This window comes from Pongo abelii, chromosome 7, assembly GCF_028885655.2.
Source record: "Pongo abelii isolate AG06213 chromosome 7, NHGRI_mPonAbe1-v2.0_pri, whole genome shotgun sequence".
NCBI lineage: Eukaryota > Metazoa > Chordata > Mammalia > Primates > Hominidae > Pongo > Pongo abelii.
This window is the reverse complement of record NC_071992.2, coordinates 39,751,521-39,765,934: the sequence shown is the minus strand read 5'-3', so window position 1 is coordinate 39,765,934 and position 14,414 is coordinate 39,751,521. Positions and strand designations below refer to the sequence as shown.

At 57.0% G+C, this 14,414-nt stretch overlaps 1 protein-coding gene across 3 annotated transcripts in view; it reads right to left on the bottom strand.

The window, feature by feature from the left end:
* Positions 1–11,695, bottom strand: part of ADGRA2 (adhesion G protein-coupled receptor A2) — a 45,229-nt gene extending 33,534 nt beyond the window's left edge. For 2 of the 3 annotated variants that reach the window (XM_063726612.1, XM_054561432.2), the window contains exon 1: positions 11,032–11,681. In XM_063726612.1, coding sequence (XP_063582682.1) covers positions 11,032–11,297 — 266 coding nt within the window. In that variant the 5' untranslated portion in view covers positions 11,298–11,681. Of the gene's footprint in view, positions 1–11,031 lie in introns of all 3 variants that reach the window. The other variant, XM_002818997.6, reaches the window with a different exon arrangement.
* Positions 11,696–14,414: the final 2,719 nt, after the last annotated feature.

Sequence of the window (14,414 nt, the reverse complement as noted above, 5' to 3'; positions counted from 1 at the left end):
CTAGGCTGTCCCCTGGGAGGAAAGCAGGCAAAGTGGCCACAACTGGGCAGGGAAGGAGGGAGCCTTGGACCCACAGCTCCATCCAACACAGACACAGGGTCAGCCTCGGCCCTCTTCAACCCCCACAAGACAGACGCCTCCTCAACCTGCTCCGTCTTCTGGCCCTAAAACCTCACGGGGGCCAGCCAGGTAGATTTCCTGCCCAACCACACGCTAGCTCTGCCCCAGAGCCCTGGCTGGCCTGGCCAGGCATCTTCAGCTTCTTTCTTCCCTCCCTCCCACGCCCTTCTCCCACTCCTAATGTCAAGCTTTTCACAGGAAGGAGGGCCAGTCCCTGGAGTCTCCTGTTCTCTACTTCAGAGTTTGAAATCTGGCCAGAGAGAGGGGGCACACCGAGTCCATTCCAGAACTCTCTCCCAGCTGGGGTCCTATGTTGGGGGAGAGAAGCAAGCAGAGTTCCCACTAATGAGGCTGGAGGCCAAGGGAGCAAGCGGTTGGCATCTACAGAGAGGCTCTGTGGGCTCTGGGCAGCCGCAGGAACGTACCAGATACCACCCCGACATCAAAGATGACCCTGCAGGAGTCACGTGGGCACATAGCACATGCCTGAACTAAATGTCTCTCACATGTGCAGGAAGAGTCATGCGTGTCAGCCCCCTGCCAACCACTCAGACCCAGTGAGCTCCTCTCTGGACTTGGGGTATCCATACTCCCTAGGAAGTCTGATCCTGGAGCCTCCGTCAGTTCAGGCCATCACTAAGTTCCTAGAGGTTCCCAGAGTCTGGGAGGCCCCGTCTCCAACACCTGCCACTGGCAGCTTGGCCGTGTCTTAGGGAAACCATCAAAGAACGGGTAGGGGGCAGTCTGCTTGCTGATGCCAAAAAGCCCTGGGGCTCGAACACCCACCGAAATCAGAGCTCTCAGCCTCCCCTGTAGGCGCTGTGCCTTTGAGCATTTCCAGGGCCCAAAGAGATGCCTAAAACCTAAAAAAGAAGCATCGCCTCTAAAATATAGATGCTGCAAAGATGGAAATTAACCAATGCTTAATGACATAATTACCCAATGTCATACTATGTCATTAGCAATAATTATTATGTTCGATGACGGATGTGGGTACATTTTAGTATGGTTGATACGACAGTAAGACCTCCAAAAGTGAGGATGCTCGCGGTGCACAGGCCCTGTTTCAACACACAACCTCAGGCTAAAGGCTGGCCTGTGGCTTCCCGTCCCTCCGTGGCTGCCTTCACATGCATTTAACCTGACTGCAAGGGACATAAATGTTGGTGAGGGCATGTAAGGTGTCCTGGCCGCTCCTGCACTTCCCTGCCACCCTTCCCTGGGCTGGATGCCTGTCCGGTCAGCCCTGAACACCGACTGGCAATAGAAGGAGGCCTAGGGAGGGGCTTTAGGGGGTTGGGTCCTGAGACTGCGCCTGAACCCAGCCTGGAAGCTGGGCTGTCCAGGCAGGGCTGGAGGCCCAGGCCATAAGAGAAAACAGACCTGCAGTGAGTCCTGCTCCACCCTGCCTTCCCTCATAGGTCTGGTCTCTTTTCTCTAACCTACCCTCGCTACAAGGGCACCCCAACTTGGTGGTGAGCAGGGGGAACCAAGAAACGGGCTTGGATGGGAAGGGAATCTGTGGCTTTGGGACAGAATCAGGAGACAGAAGCCTAAGAAAATGGGCTACATGCCGGGTGCAGTGGCTCACATCTGTAATCTCAGCACTTTGGGAGGACGAGGTGGGTTGATCACTTGAGGTCAGGAGTTCGAGACCAGCCTGGCCAACATGGTGAAACCCCGTCTCTATTAAAAATACAAAAATTAGCTGGACAAGGTAGCACGCATCTGTAGTCCCAGCTACTAGGGAGGCTGAGGCGGGAGAATCGCTTGAACCCGGGAGGCAGAGGTTGCAGAGAGCCAAGATCGTGCCACTGCACTCTAGCCTGGGTGACAGAGTGAGACTCGACTCTGTCTCAAAAAATAAATAAATAAAAAAGAAAAAAAGAAAAAGAAAATGGGCTACGGGTATTCATTGGGGGTAATCAGTATACCTTGATGGGGATTTGGGGGTCACAGCATCCTGGCTTGAGCACAAGGAACGTAGTCTGCTGTAATCATCCACAGTTAGGTATTCATTCATTCATCCATTCATTCATTCATCGCTCAGAGCTACCTAACAGCCACTGTGCACTCAGCCTTGTGTCACAGGCTAGTCCTACAAACATAAATCATACATCGCATATCTGCAAACTTCCATTCATAGGAGGTAGAGGGAGATGTGTCCAACAGGATGGAATGTTCATCTGTGTGTGTGTCTGTGTCCCCCTGATTTGTGAGGCTGAGATATTACCCCCAATCGACCTTAAACATTTCCTCCATGCACAACCTAAAAGCCCCCCGGGGGGAGCCAAACTTTTGGGTGAAGAAAGCAGACCTCTTTGAGGGGTTGGTGGTGATGGAGGTCTCACTATGTTGCCCAGGTTGGTCTTGAACTCCTCTTGCCTCAGCCTCTGGACTAGCTAGTATGCCACCACGCCCGGCTAACCAAAAAAATGTTTTTGTTTGTTTGTTTGTTTGTTTTTGTTTGAGACGGAGTCTCACTCTGTCGCCCAGGCTGGAGTGCAGTGGTACGATCTCGGCTCACTGCAATCTCCACCTCCCGGGTCCAAGTAACTCGCCTGCCTCAGCCTCATGAGTAGCTGGGATTACAGGTGCGTGCCACTACACCCGGCTAATTTTTTTGTATTTTTAGTAGAGATGGGGTTTAACTCTGTTAGCTAGGATGGTCTCGAACTCCTGACCTCGTGATCCACCCACCTCGGCCTCCCAAAGTGTTGGAATTACAGGTGTGAGCCACCGTGACCGGCCAAAAAAGAAAAAAAAAATTTTAGACACGGATCTCTATGTGCCCAGACTGGTTTTGAACCCCTGGCCTCAAGTGATACCCCTGCCTCAGCCTGCAGAGTAGTTGAGATTACAGGAAAGGGCCAAAACACGCGGTGCAGACTTCTTTTAAAATACAAATAGACCCAAAAGGATCGAAGTTATCAATTTTTTCTACCTACGCAGATACTCATCTTTGACCTTTCCTCCCTAGAAGCTATATTTGCTGCCCTGATCCTGTCTGGCGTTGTAAGCTGGTACCTGTCTCCAGGAGACTGTAAGGACAGAAGGGCAGAGCCTGGGTCTTTTGCCTCCTCCCATGGGGTGAAGATACACTGTAGGCATTGGCTGAGTGACAGGGGCAGAGCTCCAGGATGGAGGGGCTGTTTGGTCAACAGAGAGTTCACTGCTGAGCCCTGGGTTTTTTCCCAAGCCAAACGGCAGTTTCTTTCTACCTCCAATTCCCTCTCTCTCCCCAACACCTAGGAGATAGCATCCATCCTTCTCTGAGTGAGCCTGGCTCCACGGTACAGCCTTTCTGGGATGTCACACCCATAGGGGTCACATTATCTGAAGCTACCCGAGGTGGTGCCAGAGAGGAAGAGGAAACAGTTGGAAGGGCGTTTTAGAGACCATGGGTTGCACATTTCCTGGGTCAGACTGATTTCAATACTCCATGCGGTGCTTCTGTACAGGGACCCCGTGAGTATGCTTGTACTTGTTAGGCCATTATGGGGTCGGGGGAACCCCTTTTCCCTGGCTCATGTATCCATGTGGAGGAAAACGGATTAGGGCATCTGCCCTGTCCCATCTCCAGGGATGGCTCCTCTGATTGGTCAGTGTGCAAAGAGGCCCCAGACCTTCCTGCCTGCAGAGCTGTTTAATGTGGGGGCTCTCCTTCAGAGGGGCTGGGAGTGGGACTCGGATGGTCCCTGGGTGGGCAGCTCTGACTAAACTCATTGCTGCTGAACCTCTAAGCTAGGTCTTCCAACAGCTTTTATCAACAATAAACCTGTATTTTGATCTCCTGTCTGCTAACCTATTCTATATCTCGGCAACCCTCCTTAAGTGAAGTCAGGAAGTACTATTTTTGGGGTCAGGCCCCTTAAACTCCCAGTCCCACGTGCCTGCATTTTCATCAGAAAACACCCTTGCCATCAGCAGAGTGGGCAGGTGTGGCCTCCGGGGCCCCTGCTGCCTGGGGGCAGTGTCACTGTTTGAGACTGAGGGTGGTGAAGCTTTCAAGAGGTCTGAGAAGCTTCAGAGTCTCCAGATCTCTCTGTCTTGCTTCCTCTCCCTTTCTCCTGGAGATGTGGCTGCCCTTGGTGGCTTTGTCTCTAGGTTCCCACCTGCACAGACTAACAGCAGAGGGGATGGGAGGCAGGAGCCCTGGGGTCTAGTTAGAGCTGCCTGGCTAAGAGCCGTGTGTGTGTGTGTGTGTGTGTGTGTGTGTGTGTGTGTGTGTGTGTGTGTGTGTGTGTGTGTGTGTGTGTGTGTGTGTGTGTGTGTGTGTGTGTGTGTGTGTGTGTGTGTGTGTGTGTGTGTGTGTGTGTGTGTGTCTCTCTCACCGTGGGCAGGTTGGCCCCTCCCTAGGGGTAGACTGGAGACCCCACACCTTATCTTTGATGGTCTTTCCCATCCTGGACGCTGAGTCTCCTGAAGCCTGAAGTCATAGTTTCTGCCTTGATACACAATTCCCAGCAAGGCTAGGAGCCCTGGCAGGGGAAGGGAGGAGAAGGAGGAACAGAGGCGGTAGAGGGGGCCCTGAGAGGAGGCCTTCTCGTCCCTTCCCAGCTGGGAGATGTCTGGCCCCTTGGTTGAGGCTGGAACTCCCTCCCCAGGACTCGCTCTCCCACCCTGTCCATTGCCTGCTCCTCTGTGACTGATGGGGCTCCTGTGCCTGGCCTGGCCCCATCCATCCTGCACACCTCCCCGGCTCCCAGGAAAGGGCTGGGAGAGCTGAGAGTGTCCTGGGAGGCTGCTGGAGTGACCTACACTCCACGGCTTCTCTGCCCCCTCCCCCCATAACCCAGTCCTGAAAGCAAAGGAATGTTCTGGAGTTTGGGAAGGATGGGGGCCCCCGGAGGAGGGAGGAAGGGGAGGAGGCAGCTTCGTCCTGTCAGTGTCTGAGCTGTAAATAGAACAGAGCGGCTGGGCTGGGGGAATGAAAATAAACAGCCCCTCTGAGCAGCCCTTCCTAGTGGTTACCGGATCTTCCTTCTGGTCCCCCAGTCCTGGGCCATTTCCCTCCTCTCCCCGCCCCTGCTCTCTGGCTGCTCCCAGGGAGGCTGAGGCAGCCTCTACCTCTGGGGTGATGGGGAAGATAGCAGTGTCTAGGTCCAGGCTGTGTGGCGTCCGGGAACTCTCCTCCCCTCTCTGGACTTTGCTGAGGGGAGCAGCCAGTGCCTCCACGGAGTGGAAGGACAGCGATCAACTCAGAGGTGGCTGGAAATTATTCTCCATCAGGAAAGGGTTCTTCTCCCAATGACTCCCATGTGGGATAAACTTAGAAACACTCTCTTTCTTTAAAAACATGACCCCGCATTGAAGGGTCAATTTATGGTTAGGTTCAAATTACATTGGTTTGCCTGTGCCTTTGGGGGAAATTCTCACACTCCCCCCCAGGATGAGGGGTTGCCACTCCCCCTCCCTAATCACAGAGGGGAGAGCCGTGGTAGCCAGCAGGAGGGGACTTTGGTGGCTTCAGGAGTGGCTGGGTTCATGCACATGCAGGAGTAACTCCGGCCAAATAACACATTCGGGGTCTTGGACCCACTGGGGGTGGAGTCACAAGTGCCCCCTTAGGAGCTAGCATGATGGCCTCTGCAGTGTTTTTCATTCAACCAGTGAGCCCCAGAGAGCTCTGAGCTCTGCCCAGAGCTCTCCCTAGGATGGTACCCTGACTCTAACATCCTGCAGCAGAGGGAGCCCTCAGGGGAGGGGCTTCCAGGCCCCAGAGGATGGATGGGTGGAATCCCTGGATCCTGAGCTAGCGACCTCCAGCTTCTCCAGTGGGTGGTGGGGAAGAGTCCAAGAGAGACTGAGGTTTCTGCTGGGCCCCTCCCTTTGAACAGGCGAGGTCCCGGAGCCCAGGTGGGGGTGCCGCAGCTGAGACCTGCACCCCTGGGTGGGGAGCGGAGTGGGTGCTGGAGTCTCCGGGTTTGCCCTGGCCTTCTCTGTCTCTGGCCTCTTCCCTCTCTTCTTTCCTTCTTTTTCTTTGCTCTTTCCCCCTCCCCCTCTTCTCTCACAAAAGCTCTCTGTACACAGCCACTTCCTCTGGCTGCTGTCTCTGCGCCCAGACCTTATGAGAACCATATGGGGGAAAGCTGGTGGAAGAGAAGGGGGTGGGGGCGCCGGCCTGGGCCCGCCCCTCCACCAGCATCCTTGTCCTGCCCTCGGGCCATGTGCACGACGCTTGGCACACTTTGCCCAAATTCCCCTAACTGGATCCTGGTGGCTGTAACGAGGGGCCCTGAAGTGAGTCCCAGCCAGCAGCTGGAGGTCCAGAGGGAGACCTGTGCTCAAGAACCACTTCCCTGAGGCCCATCTTCCTCAACTTCCCCCACAAAGACCACTGAACTCCCAGCAGAAGAACCCAGCCCGTGCTGGGCACACCTGGGGCAGACAGCCTCTGTTCCCCTAGGTGGGCAGCCTGCGTGGTGGGCACTCCCGCTTCCCTGAATGGGAGGCCGAGCAGGTTGAGGGTTTGCCTGTTCTGGGGAAATTCAAAGTGACCTCTCCTTGCCCAGCCTGGAATGTTCCCAGGTCAAAAAGGCTCAGATCCTGCTGGGAAGGAACCGGGTTTTTTAAAGTGTCTTTTGTGTCTAATGGGTCCCAAGTTCAGCCAGGTGAGCAGCGAGGCCCTCACCTGGCAGGAATGCAATACCCATTCCGGCGCCAGCCCCAGCCGGCTGTGTGACTGCCAGCAAGGCACCCTTCTTCTCCTGGCCTCAGTTTGCTCAGCTGTAAGATGTGGGACTGGACTTCCTTATCGCTAAGATCCTTTGGAGCCCAGGCCGTCTGGGAATTTATGACACTGGCTGGTATCCTCGGAGTGCCTGCTCAGATGTCCTAGGAGGTCTTTATAGATTTCCTTCTGGAGTTATCTACAAACAGTCCTTTCCTGGAATTCCTTATCCTCGGCCCCCTTCCCCCTCACTCACTCCCAGAGCTGAGAACCTCAGCCCTCAGCTGCTGCCGAGTAATAGTGGGGCTCACAGTGGTCTGCACCTTCCTCCCACACCCAGGTTCTCCCTGTCATAAGCCACCCCCCGTGGGACCTTTTCCCTGGGGGAGGCCCACAAAGGCTCCTGCTCTCTCTGTTCAGAAGCACGGGTGCCCACAGCTGCCCTGCAGACTGGGCTGGGAGCCTGGGGGGTGGGGTGGGACAGAGGGATCAGGAAGGAAGCCAAGAGCTCAGCTTTCCTGGAAAACTGCGAATGAAAATCCACTAGAGAAAAAAATGCAAAGGATGGGGGAGACGGGGGATGCAAAAACAGAAGGCAGAGTTGAGATAATGGGTGGAGGTGGCGGGAGGGCTTTCCATGCGGTAAACGGGACTGTGAACGGGGTCGCCTCTGACTGCAGGAAGGCTTTCTCAGAGTGCAGGAGGAGGCTCTCCGCAGACAGGGACCCCACCTTCATGCCTGAACAGCCCCCAGCACTCAGACTCCCCAAGGATCAATCCTGAGTGGCCCGGGGCCCCATCCTGGAGGGAAAAAAGGGTCTTCCGTGGGAATGTGGGGGAGATGGGGAGGGAGGATAAAGCCAAAATGCAAAAATGAATGGCTCCAGTTTTATTTGCACCAGGTGACAAGCTAAAAGGTGAAAAGGAAAATGTTCGTGGCAGGAAAAAAAATAAATAAATAAAGTACGAAGGAGGAGTTTGGAAATGAGTCTGGCCATTTGCGTGGGGCAGCTCTCAGCTCTTGTCCTCTGGCTTTGCTGCTGGGCAAAAGAAGCGGCAGCCCCCTCCTTCCCAGATGCAGGGGCTCAGAGAGCAATACCTCAAAGACTAGGCACTTTGACACATTGAGAGACCTTAGGGGCCTCAAAACTTGGAGCTCAGAACCAAGATCCTCCTAACTTATCTTGTCCCCTGTTCCCCCAGCGCAGGGATGGGGCACTCTCCCTGGAATTCCCTTACCTGATGGAGAAAACTTCTCCTCGAAATAAAGGCAATGGTCTTAATACCTCCTCCCTAGAGATCTCAGCAAATAACCAAGATAGAGCGGGAGAAGAGTCTGGGAGTCGTCACCGCACCCAGACTTCTCATCTACTCGGAGAGCTCTGAGAGATCACTTGAGAGGTGTGATCCCTATAAATCCACATAATGAAACCACCTTTGCTTCTGTGCAGCTCACCTTCTCCGGAGTCCCATCACCTGCCAGCCACCTCCCACCTCCCGGTCCATACATCTGTCCTCTGTGGAGAGAGCATTTCAGCCTTATTGACTCCCGTGCACACGTGTGTGCATAACAGTAATACCTGAGTTATGCTTTTCTCTTGTTAACCTGGGGTTTTTGTTGTTGTTAGAGGGCTGTTGGCTGTAACCCTTCCCGATGGGGAGGAGACAGATCATCCTCTTTCAGCCCCTACACAGACTTTCTCCTGCTCCCTCCCTCAAGATGCATCCTGGGGTGGGTGTGGCGGTGCTGGAGGGACTGAGCCTCAGAGGAAGGAATCTTTGCCCAGCTTCTGCTGAAGGAGAGCCTGGGTTCTTTTTCTTTCCGAAGCCAGCTGGTGGGGATTAGGGGGTACCTTGAGGATGAGGATTATGCGAAGTCTGGCAGGAGAGCTAAGCAGTAAGTCTGTGGCTGGGGATTCCATTACCCTCCAGGCTGAAGGACCCGTGGGCTCTCCAGGGTGTCCCTGGCCTGCCCTGTTTGTGTCCCTGTGGGGACGTCCAGAGCCAGGTTCCAGGGCTGCTCCTTAAAGGGTATCCTATCCTAAGCCTGATGGGTCAGTGGCCTGGGAGGATTTGGGATTGGAGGGTGAGCTAGGGGTCACCTTTGCTGCCACCCGGTTCTAATGTATTCTTACCAAGAGCTGGCCCAGCTCTCTCCGTGGAGCGGCGTGGATAGGAATTAACCATGGCCTGATCATTCTAAGATGTACTGCAAAACTGCCTTTCTATCTACCGCCTCCCCCACTTCCTTCTGCCTTTGATATGTTAGGATTCCCTAACCCTGACACAGAGACACGCAGAGAACACACATCCCACATATGTGCATGAGCAGACACAAGAGCGTGCACACATGCACGCACAGCTCTCAGCTCTGAATTCTTTTTTTTTTTTTTTTTTTTATACGGAGTCTCGCTCTGTCGCCCAGGCTGGAGTGCAATGGCGTGATCTCGGCTCACTGCAACCTCCGCCTCCCGGATTCAAGCGATTCTCCTGCCTCAGCCTCCTGAGTAGCTGGGATTACAGGCGCGCGCTACCACGCCCGGCTAATTTTTGTATTTTTAGTAGAGACGGGGTGTCACCATGTTGGTCAGGCTGGTCTCGAACTCCTGACCTCGTGATCCACCCGCCTCAGCCTCTCAAAGTGCTGGGATTACAGGCATGAGCCACCGCACCCGGCCTCAGCTCGGAATTCTTACGCAGCTGGGACTCACGCAGACGCTACCGACTATTCCGCAGAGCAAGCATTTTTCTCCTCCAGAACTAAGTGAGCTGGGGAATGCCCAGGCCTGCCTGGACCCTCAAACCCCAGCGGACAGTCAGAGAGAGCTGCCCTGAACAGCCACAGGTGCCTTCCCTGGCCACGGCCTTACCCTGAGCAGCAGGGAGGCGGCAGCGAGCAGACACACCGCCTCCACCCCTAAGGCACACACATGCACACACACACCCGGGCCGGGAAAAATGCAGGCCGGGCGGCCAGCGTCAGAGGCTGACCAGTTGTGTCCTGTCAGGAAGCGGGCAGCCTCTGAACTCACCCAACCAGAGGCGTTACTGTATTGTTCTGGACACAATCGAAAAGACTGGGCCAGCCCCGACTCCGGGCAAGGGGCAGTGGAGAAACGGTTGCCACTGGGGTCAGGAGGACAGGGAAAGGGAAGCGGCTCTTAGGCTGGATTTGGGTCAGTAAAGGAAGCGGCGGCCGCGGGGGCCTGACCCTCAAGTCCACGGCGTGCGTGGAGCTGCGAGCACGTGGTCGGCGCAGGAAATGTCTGCGGTGGGGAGGGGTCGCCAATGCTCGCGCGGCTGCTGGGACTTGCGACCCCCTTGTAGGAGGCTTGGGGTCGGGTTGCGGCGCTGCAGCGCTCGCTGCCAGCAAAGCAAAGGCGTACTGAGGCCCTGACTAAGAGGGAAGTCGCCGAAGGAGGCCCGGGTGGGCTGCGGTGAGGGAACCCCGCTTCCCCAGCCGCGTTTCTTTCTTCGCAATCTTTGCGCGAAGTCAATCGAGAAACAGCCAAAGCTCGAGTTACTTCCAGGGTAGGCAAAGGAGAGGCAAAGACGCGGGACCCAGCACAGAGTTCACTGCACAAACGGCGCCGTGGGAGAGGGGCCTCTAGAGGGATGGGGACGCCAGGGTCTCCTGCAGCCCAGTAGCGCCCGTATTCCAAGGGCCGACTTTTCCGAGCCCAGCCTCCCCTTGCCCTAAGGAGACCGGCTGGAAGCGGCGCCGGCAGGCCAGGGGGCATGGATGGGATGACCCTAATTGAAGGGACAGGGCCAGCCAGGTAAATCCGGAGACTCCTCCAGCCCAGTCCGGGACGCGTCCGTAGTGGTTAGGACCACAGCCCCCTCCTGGGCCACGAGCGTCGATCTTTCCTGAGCATTCCCCGCTCTCACCCTTCTCAGGTCCCCAAAGTCCGTAACCCTAGTCCAGCCTGGAAATCCGGGACGTGGGTGCCCTGCAGGCGTGCGCTCCACTTCACCTGTGCAGGTGAGTGGGCGCCTGCGGTGCCTTTCTCTGGGGTGCGCCTGTCCCCCGCAGCCCCTTCCCGCCTCCACGCTCCTGGAGCCCCAGTCTCTCCGCTGCTCCTCCAATCTTCCCCTCTGGGCGCCTGAACTCAGGCCTGTCCAGAAATCTCTGAAGTGGGGGGATAGCCCCCTTCCCCCTGCTCCCACCGCTCCCGTCTCGCCTCCCTTCGTCCCCAGTCCCAGCTCGAATGGAACTGGCCTGGTAGGGTACTCACAGGGTAACTGTGCCGTTAGGCAGAAGGCCGGGCTCTGGAGGCTCCGGGAGGTCCCCGCCGCCGCACACCACCCTCCGGCGAGCCGGGCCAGGGACGCCGCCGCTCAGCCCCTTGGGCCGCTCCCCTGAGCACTTGCAGCTGCGGATGGGTAGCGGGCAGCCGGGCGCGCCCCGAGCCTCGGGCGCCAGGAGCAGCAGGAGCCATGGCAGCAGCAGCAGCAGCAGGCGCGCGGGCGCCCCCCGCATCCTGCGTCCCCAGGCGCCCATCAACCCATCGCCCCGCGGGGACCCACAGCGCTGGGGCCGGGCTGCGCGCCGGCCGGAGGGACCCAGGCGTGCAGGAGGAGTACTCAGCGGGGGCCCGGGGCGCCCGAGGGCGTGGAGGGGAGCCCTGGGCGGAGGCGAGCCCCGGGGTCCCGGCCACCGCGCCCCGGGGGCATGTCCGGCGAGCGCCCCGGCGGGGAGGACGCGGGCGCGGCTGTCAGCGCAGCGCGGGCAGCCCCCGGCTGCGCGGCCGGAGTCTCAGCGCCCGGTCCTCGGGACACTGGAGGCCCGGCCCCTCCGCGTCGCCTGCTCGCTGGGCGCTGGGCTGGGACCTAGCGGATCGCGCCGGGCTCCTGCTGCCGCCGCCGCCGCCGCCGCCGCCGCCGCTCCGTGCCATGGATGGAGGCAGCTCCGCGCCGCGCCGCTCCCGCCGCCGGTCCCCGCCCGCCCGGGCCTTCCGCGGGGCCCTAGCGCCGACCGACACGCGGCCAGGCCGAGGCCCTCTGCCGAGTGGGGGCGGGCCAGCTGGCTCGAGGACCCTGCGTCCCCGCGCCCTCCCTGCACCAACACTCCTCTCCCGCTTGTCCCCGCACCCCGGGCCAGGACCCTTCCTTTCCGCAACCCATCTCAGACCTCTGAGCCGACCACCACCACCTTCCACAAAATTTCCCTCGCCCGTGCTGGTGCAGCTTGCGCCTCCAGGCTGCTGGGGCCCTCCTGGACCCGCGGGCTTGGACAGAGACGTCTGAGGCGCCCTGTTTTGGGTTGAACTTGGTGGAAGGCTCTGAGGTTTCCTTTGGCCCCTGACACGATGATCAATCTGGAAGTCGGCTCTCACTCTCCCTCCAGCTCCAGTGGAGGCAGCCGCAGGAGGATGGCAGCCGAGATGAGGAGGCAGCAGACCCTCCTCCGCTGCGGTGACCCCGCTCAGCGGGGGGTGCATGTCATTCGGCCAAGGAGAGGTCAAAGGCTAAGGCAGACAAGGCTAGACTGGGCCTCCTGCATTTTCCACAACGCTGTGTGTGTGTGTGTGTGTGTGTGTGTGTGTGTGTGTGTGTTTCGGGGACAGTGAGTGGGACAAGGGAAAAGTAGATGAGAAGGAGCAGGGCTTTGCAGCAGGGTGTGGAAAGAGCACTGCGCAGTGAGTCTGGAGGCCCCTATTCCAGACTCGGCTCTGCCTCTTATTACTGTCTGACCTTGGACACAGCCCCTAGCTTGCTGGGGTAGCAGACCTCTGGGGTTGAAATGGGGCTCTGCCTGCTCCCCAGTTTATAGAGTGGCATTAGATGCCCAGTAAATTGTGGCATTAGAATAAGAGAGTGTGTGTGTGGGGGGAGAGGCACATGGTTTCCAAAGGCAGAGGACTGGTGGTGGCGGGGGTGACCTTGACAACTAGTGGTGGGTATAAAGCTGCCTGCAGGCCGGGCGCGGTGGCTGACACCTGTAATCCCAGCACTTTTCGAAGCCGAGGCAGGCGGATCACTTGAGGTGAGGAGTTTGAGATCCACCTGGCCAACATGATGAAACCCTGTCTCTACTAAATATACAAAAATTATCCGGGCGTGGTGGTGGGTGCCTGTAATCCCAGCTACCTGGGAGGCTGAGGCACAAGAATTGCTTGAACCCAGGAGGCGGAGGTTGCAGTGAGCTGAGATCGTGCCACTGCACTGCAGCCTGGTGACAAAGTGAGACTCCATCTCAATAAATAAATAAATTAATTAAAAAAAAAAAACGGCCTGCAGTACATCGGAACCAGGGCTGGGGACAGGCAGTAAGAAGTGCAGCCCAGGGGTCTGCTTCCTCTGTTTCCCCACAGAGGCTCACCTTTCTGTTGCTTAATAGAGCTGCCGGGATGGGGCAGGACTCCCGTTCCCCCTCCTTCACTCTACCACCCAAGCGGTCCCCAAGGTGAACGCCACCTTCTTTAGTGAGCTTAGCCCTGCTGGTGTGCGGTGGTGCCTCTTCTAGGGCCCCTGTGCCTGTCAGCCAAGTCTATCCTGACTATGCAGGGAAGTGGCTTTTCTCTCTTGCCCGTTGGCGTTGGCGGCAGGCAGGGGCCTAGACGTTGGCCTCTTCACTTTCCCTCCCTGGCTCCACAGATCTCCCCCAGTTGCAGGCTCTCTGGTTCCTTGAACTTCCAAAGATAAATAAATAGTGATTGCAAATGGAGGAAGAGAGAAGGGGAATGGACTCCCCCAGCAGGAGCCCTCACAGGCGGTGGCCCAGGCTGCATTCCTCAGGAAAGAGCTGACAGCAGAGCCACAGCCCATAGGCAGGGCTGTGTAGCCCTCCTGCTCACAGGCAAGGAAGACTCTGAGATCTCTGGCCTGGGTCATACAGCTTTTCTGTGATTTCCTTTGGCTAAATGAAGACACTCAAAGTCTAAAGAAGAATTTTACTGGAACACCCACTCCTGGAGGCTGAACAGAGGCCAAAGGCCATTTAATAAGGCAAGGCTTCCCTACCTCTAGGAATGAAATGTCTGATGGAGACATTTACAAAACACTGGACTGTCCTGAGGGTCACCACATTTGACTTCTTACCCACCCAGGGAGGTGATGAAGTGGAGGTTACTTTCTTATTTTGCAAGTATGGATGAAGAAACTGAATCACTGAGACTTGAGTCCAAGGGTAGGAACTTGCTTCTGATTCCTTTTTTTGTGTATGTGTGAGACAAGGTGTCTCTCTGTCACCCAGGCTGGAGTGCAGTGGCAGGAACACTGCAACCTCGATCTCCCGGGTTCAATCCTCCCACCTCCGCCTCCCAAGTAGCTGTTAACTACAGGTTTGTTATTGCATACAACTAATTTTTTTTAATGTTTTGTAGAGATGGGGGTCTCACCATGTTGCCCAGGCTGGTCTCAAACTCCTGGACTCCAGCAATACGCCTGGCTTGGCCTCCCAAAGTGCTGGCATTACAGGTGTGAGCCACCACGCCTGGCCATGAGCATGTTTGTCTGTTTGTTTGTTTGTGACAGAGTCTAGCTCTGTCACCCATGCTGGAGTGCAGTGGCACAATCTCAGCTCACTGCAACCTCTACCTCCTGGGTTCAAGTGATTCTCCTGTCACAGCCTCCCAAGTAGCTGGGATTACAGGCACCTGCCACCACGCCTGGCTAA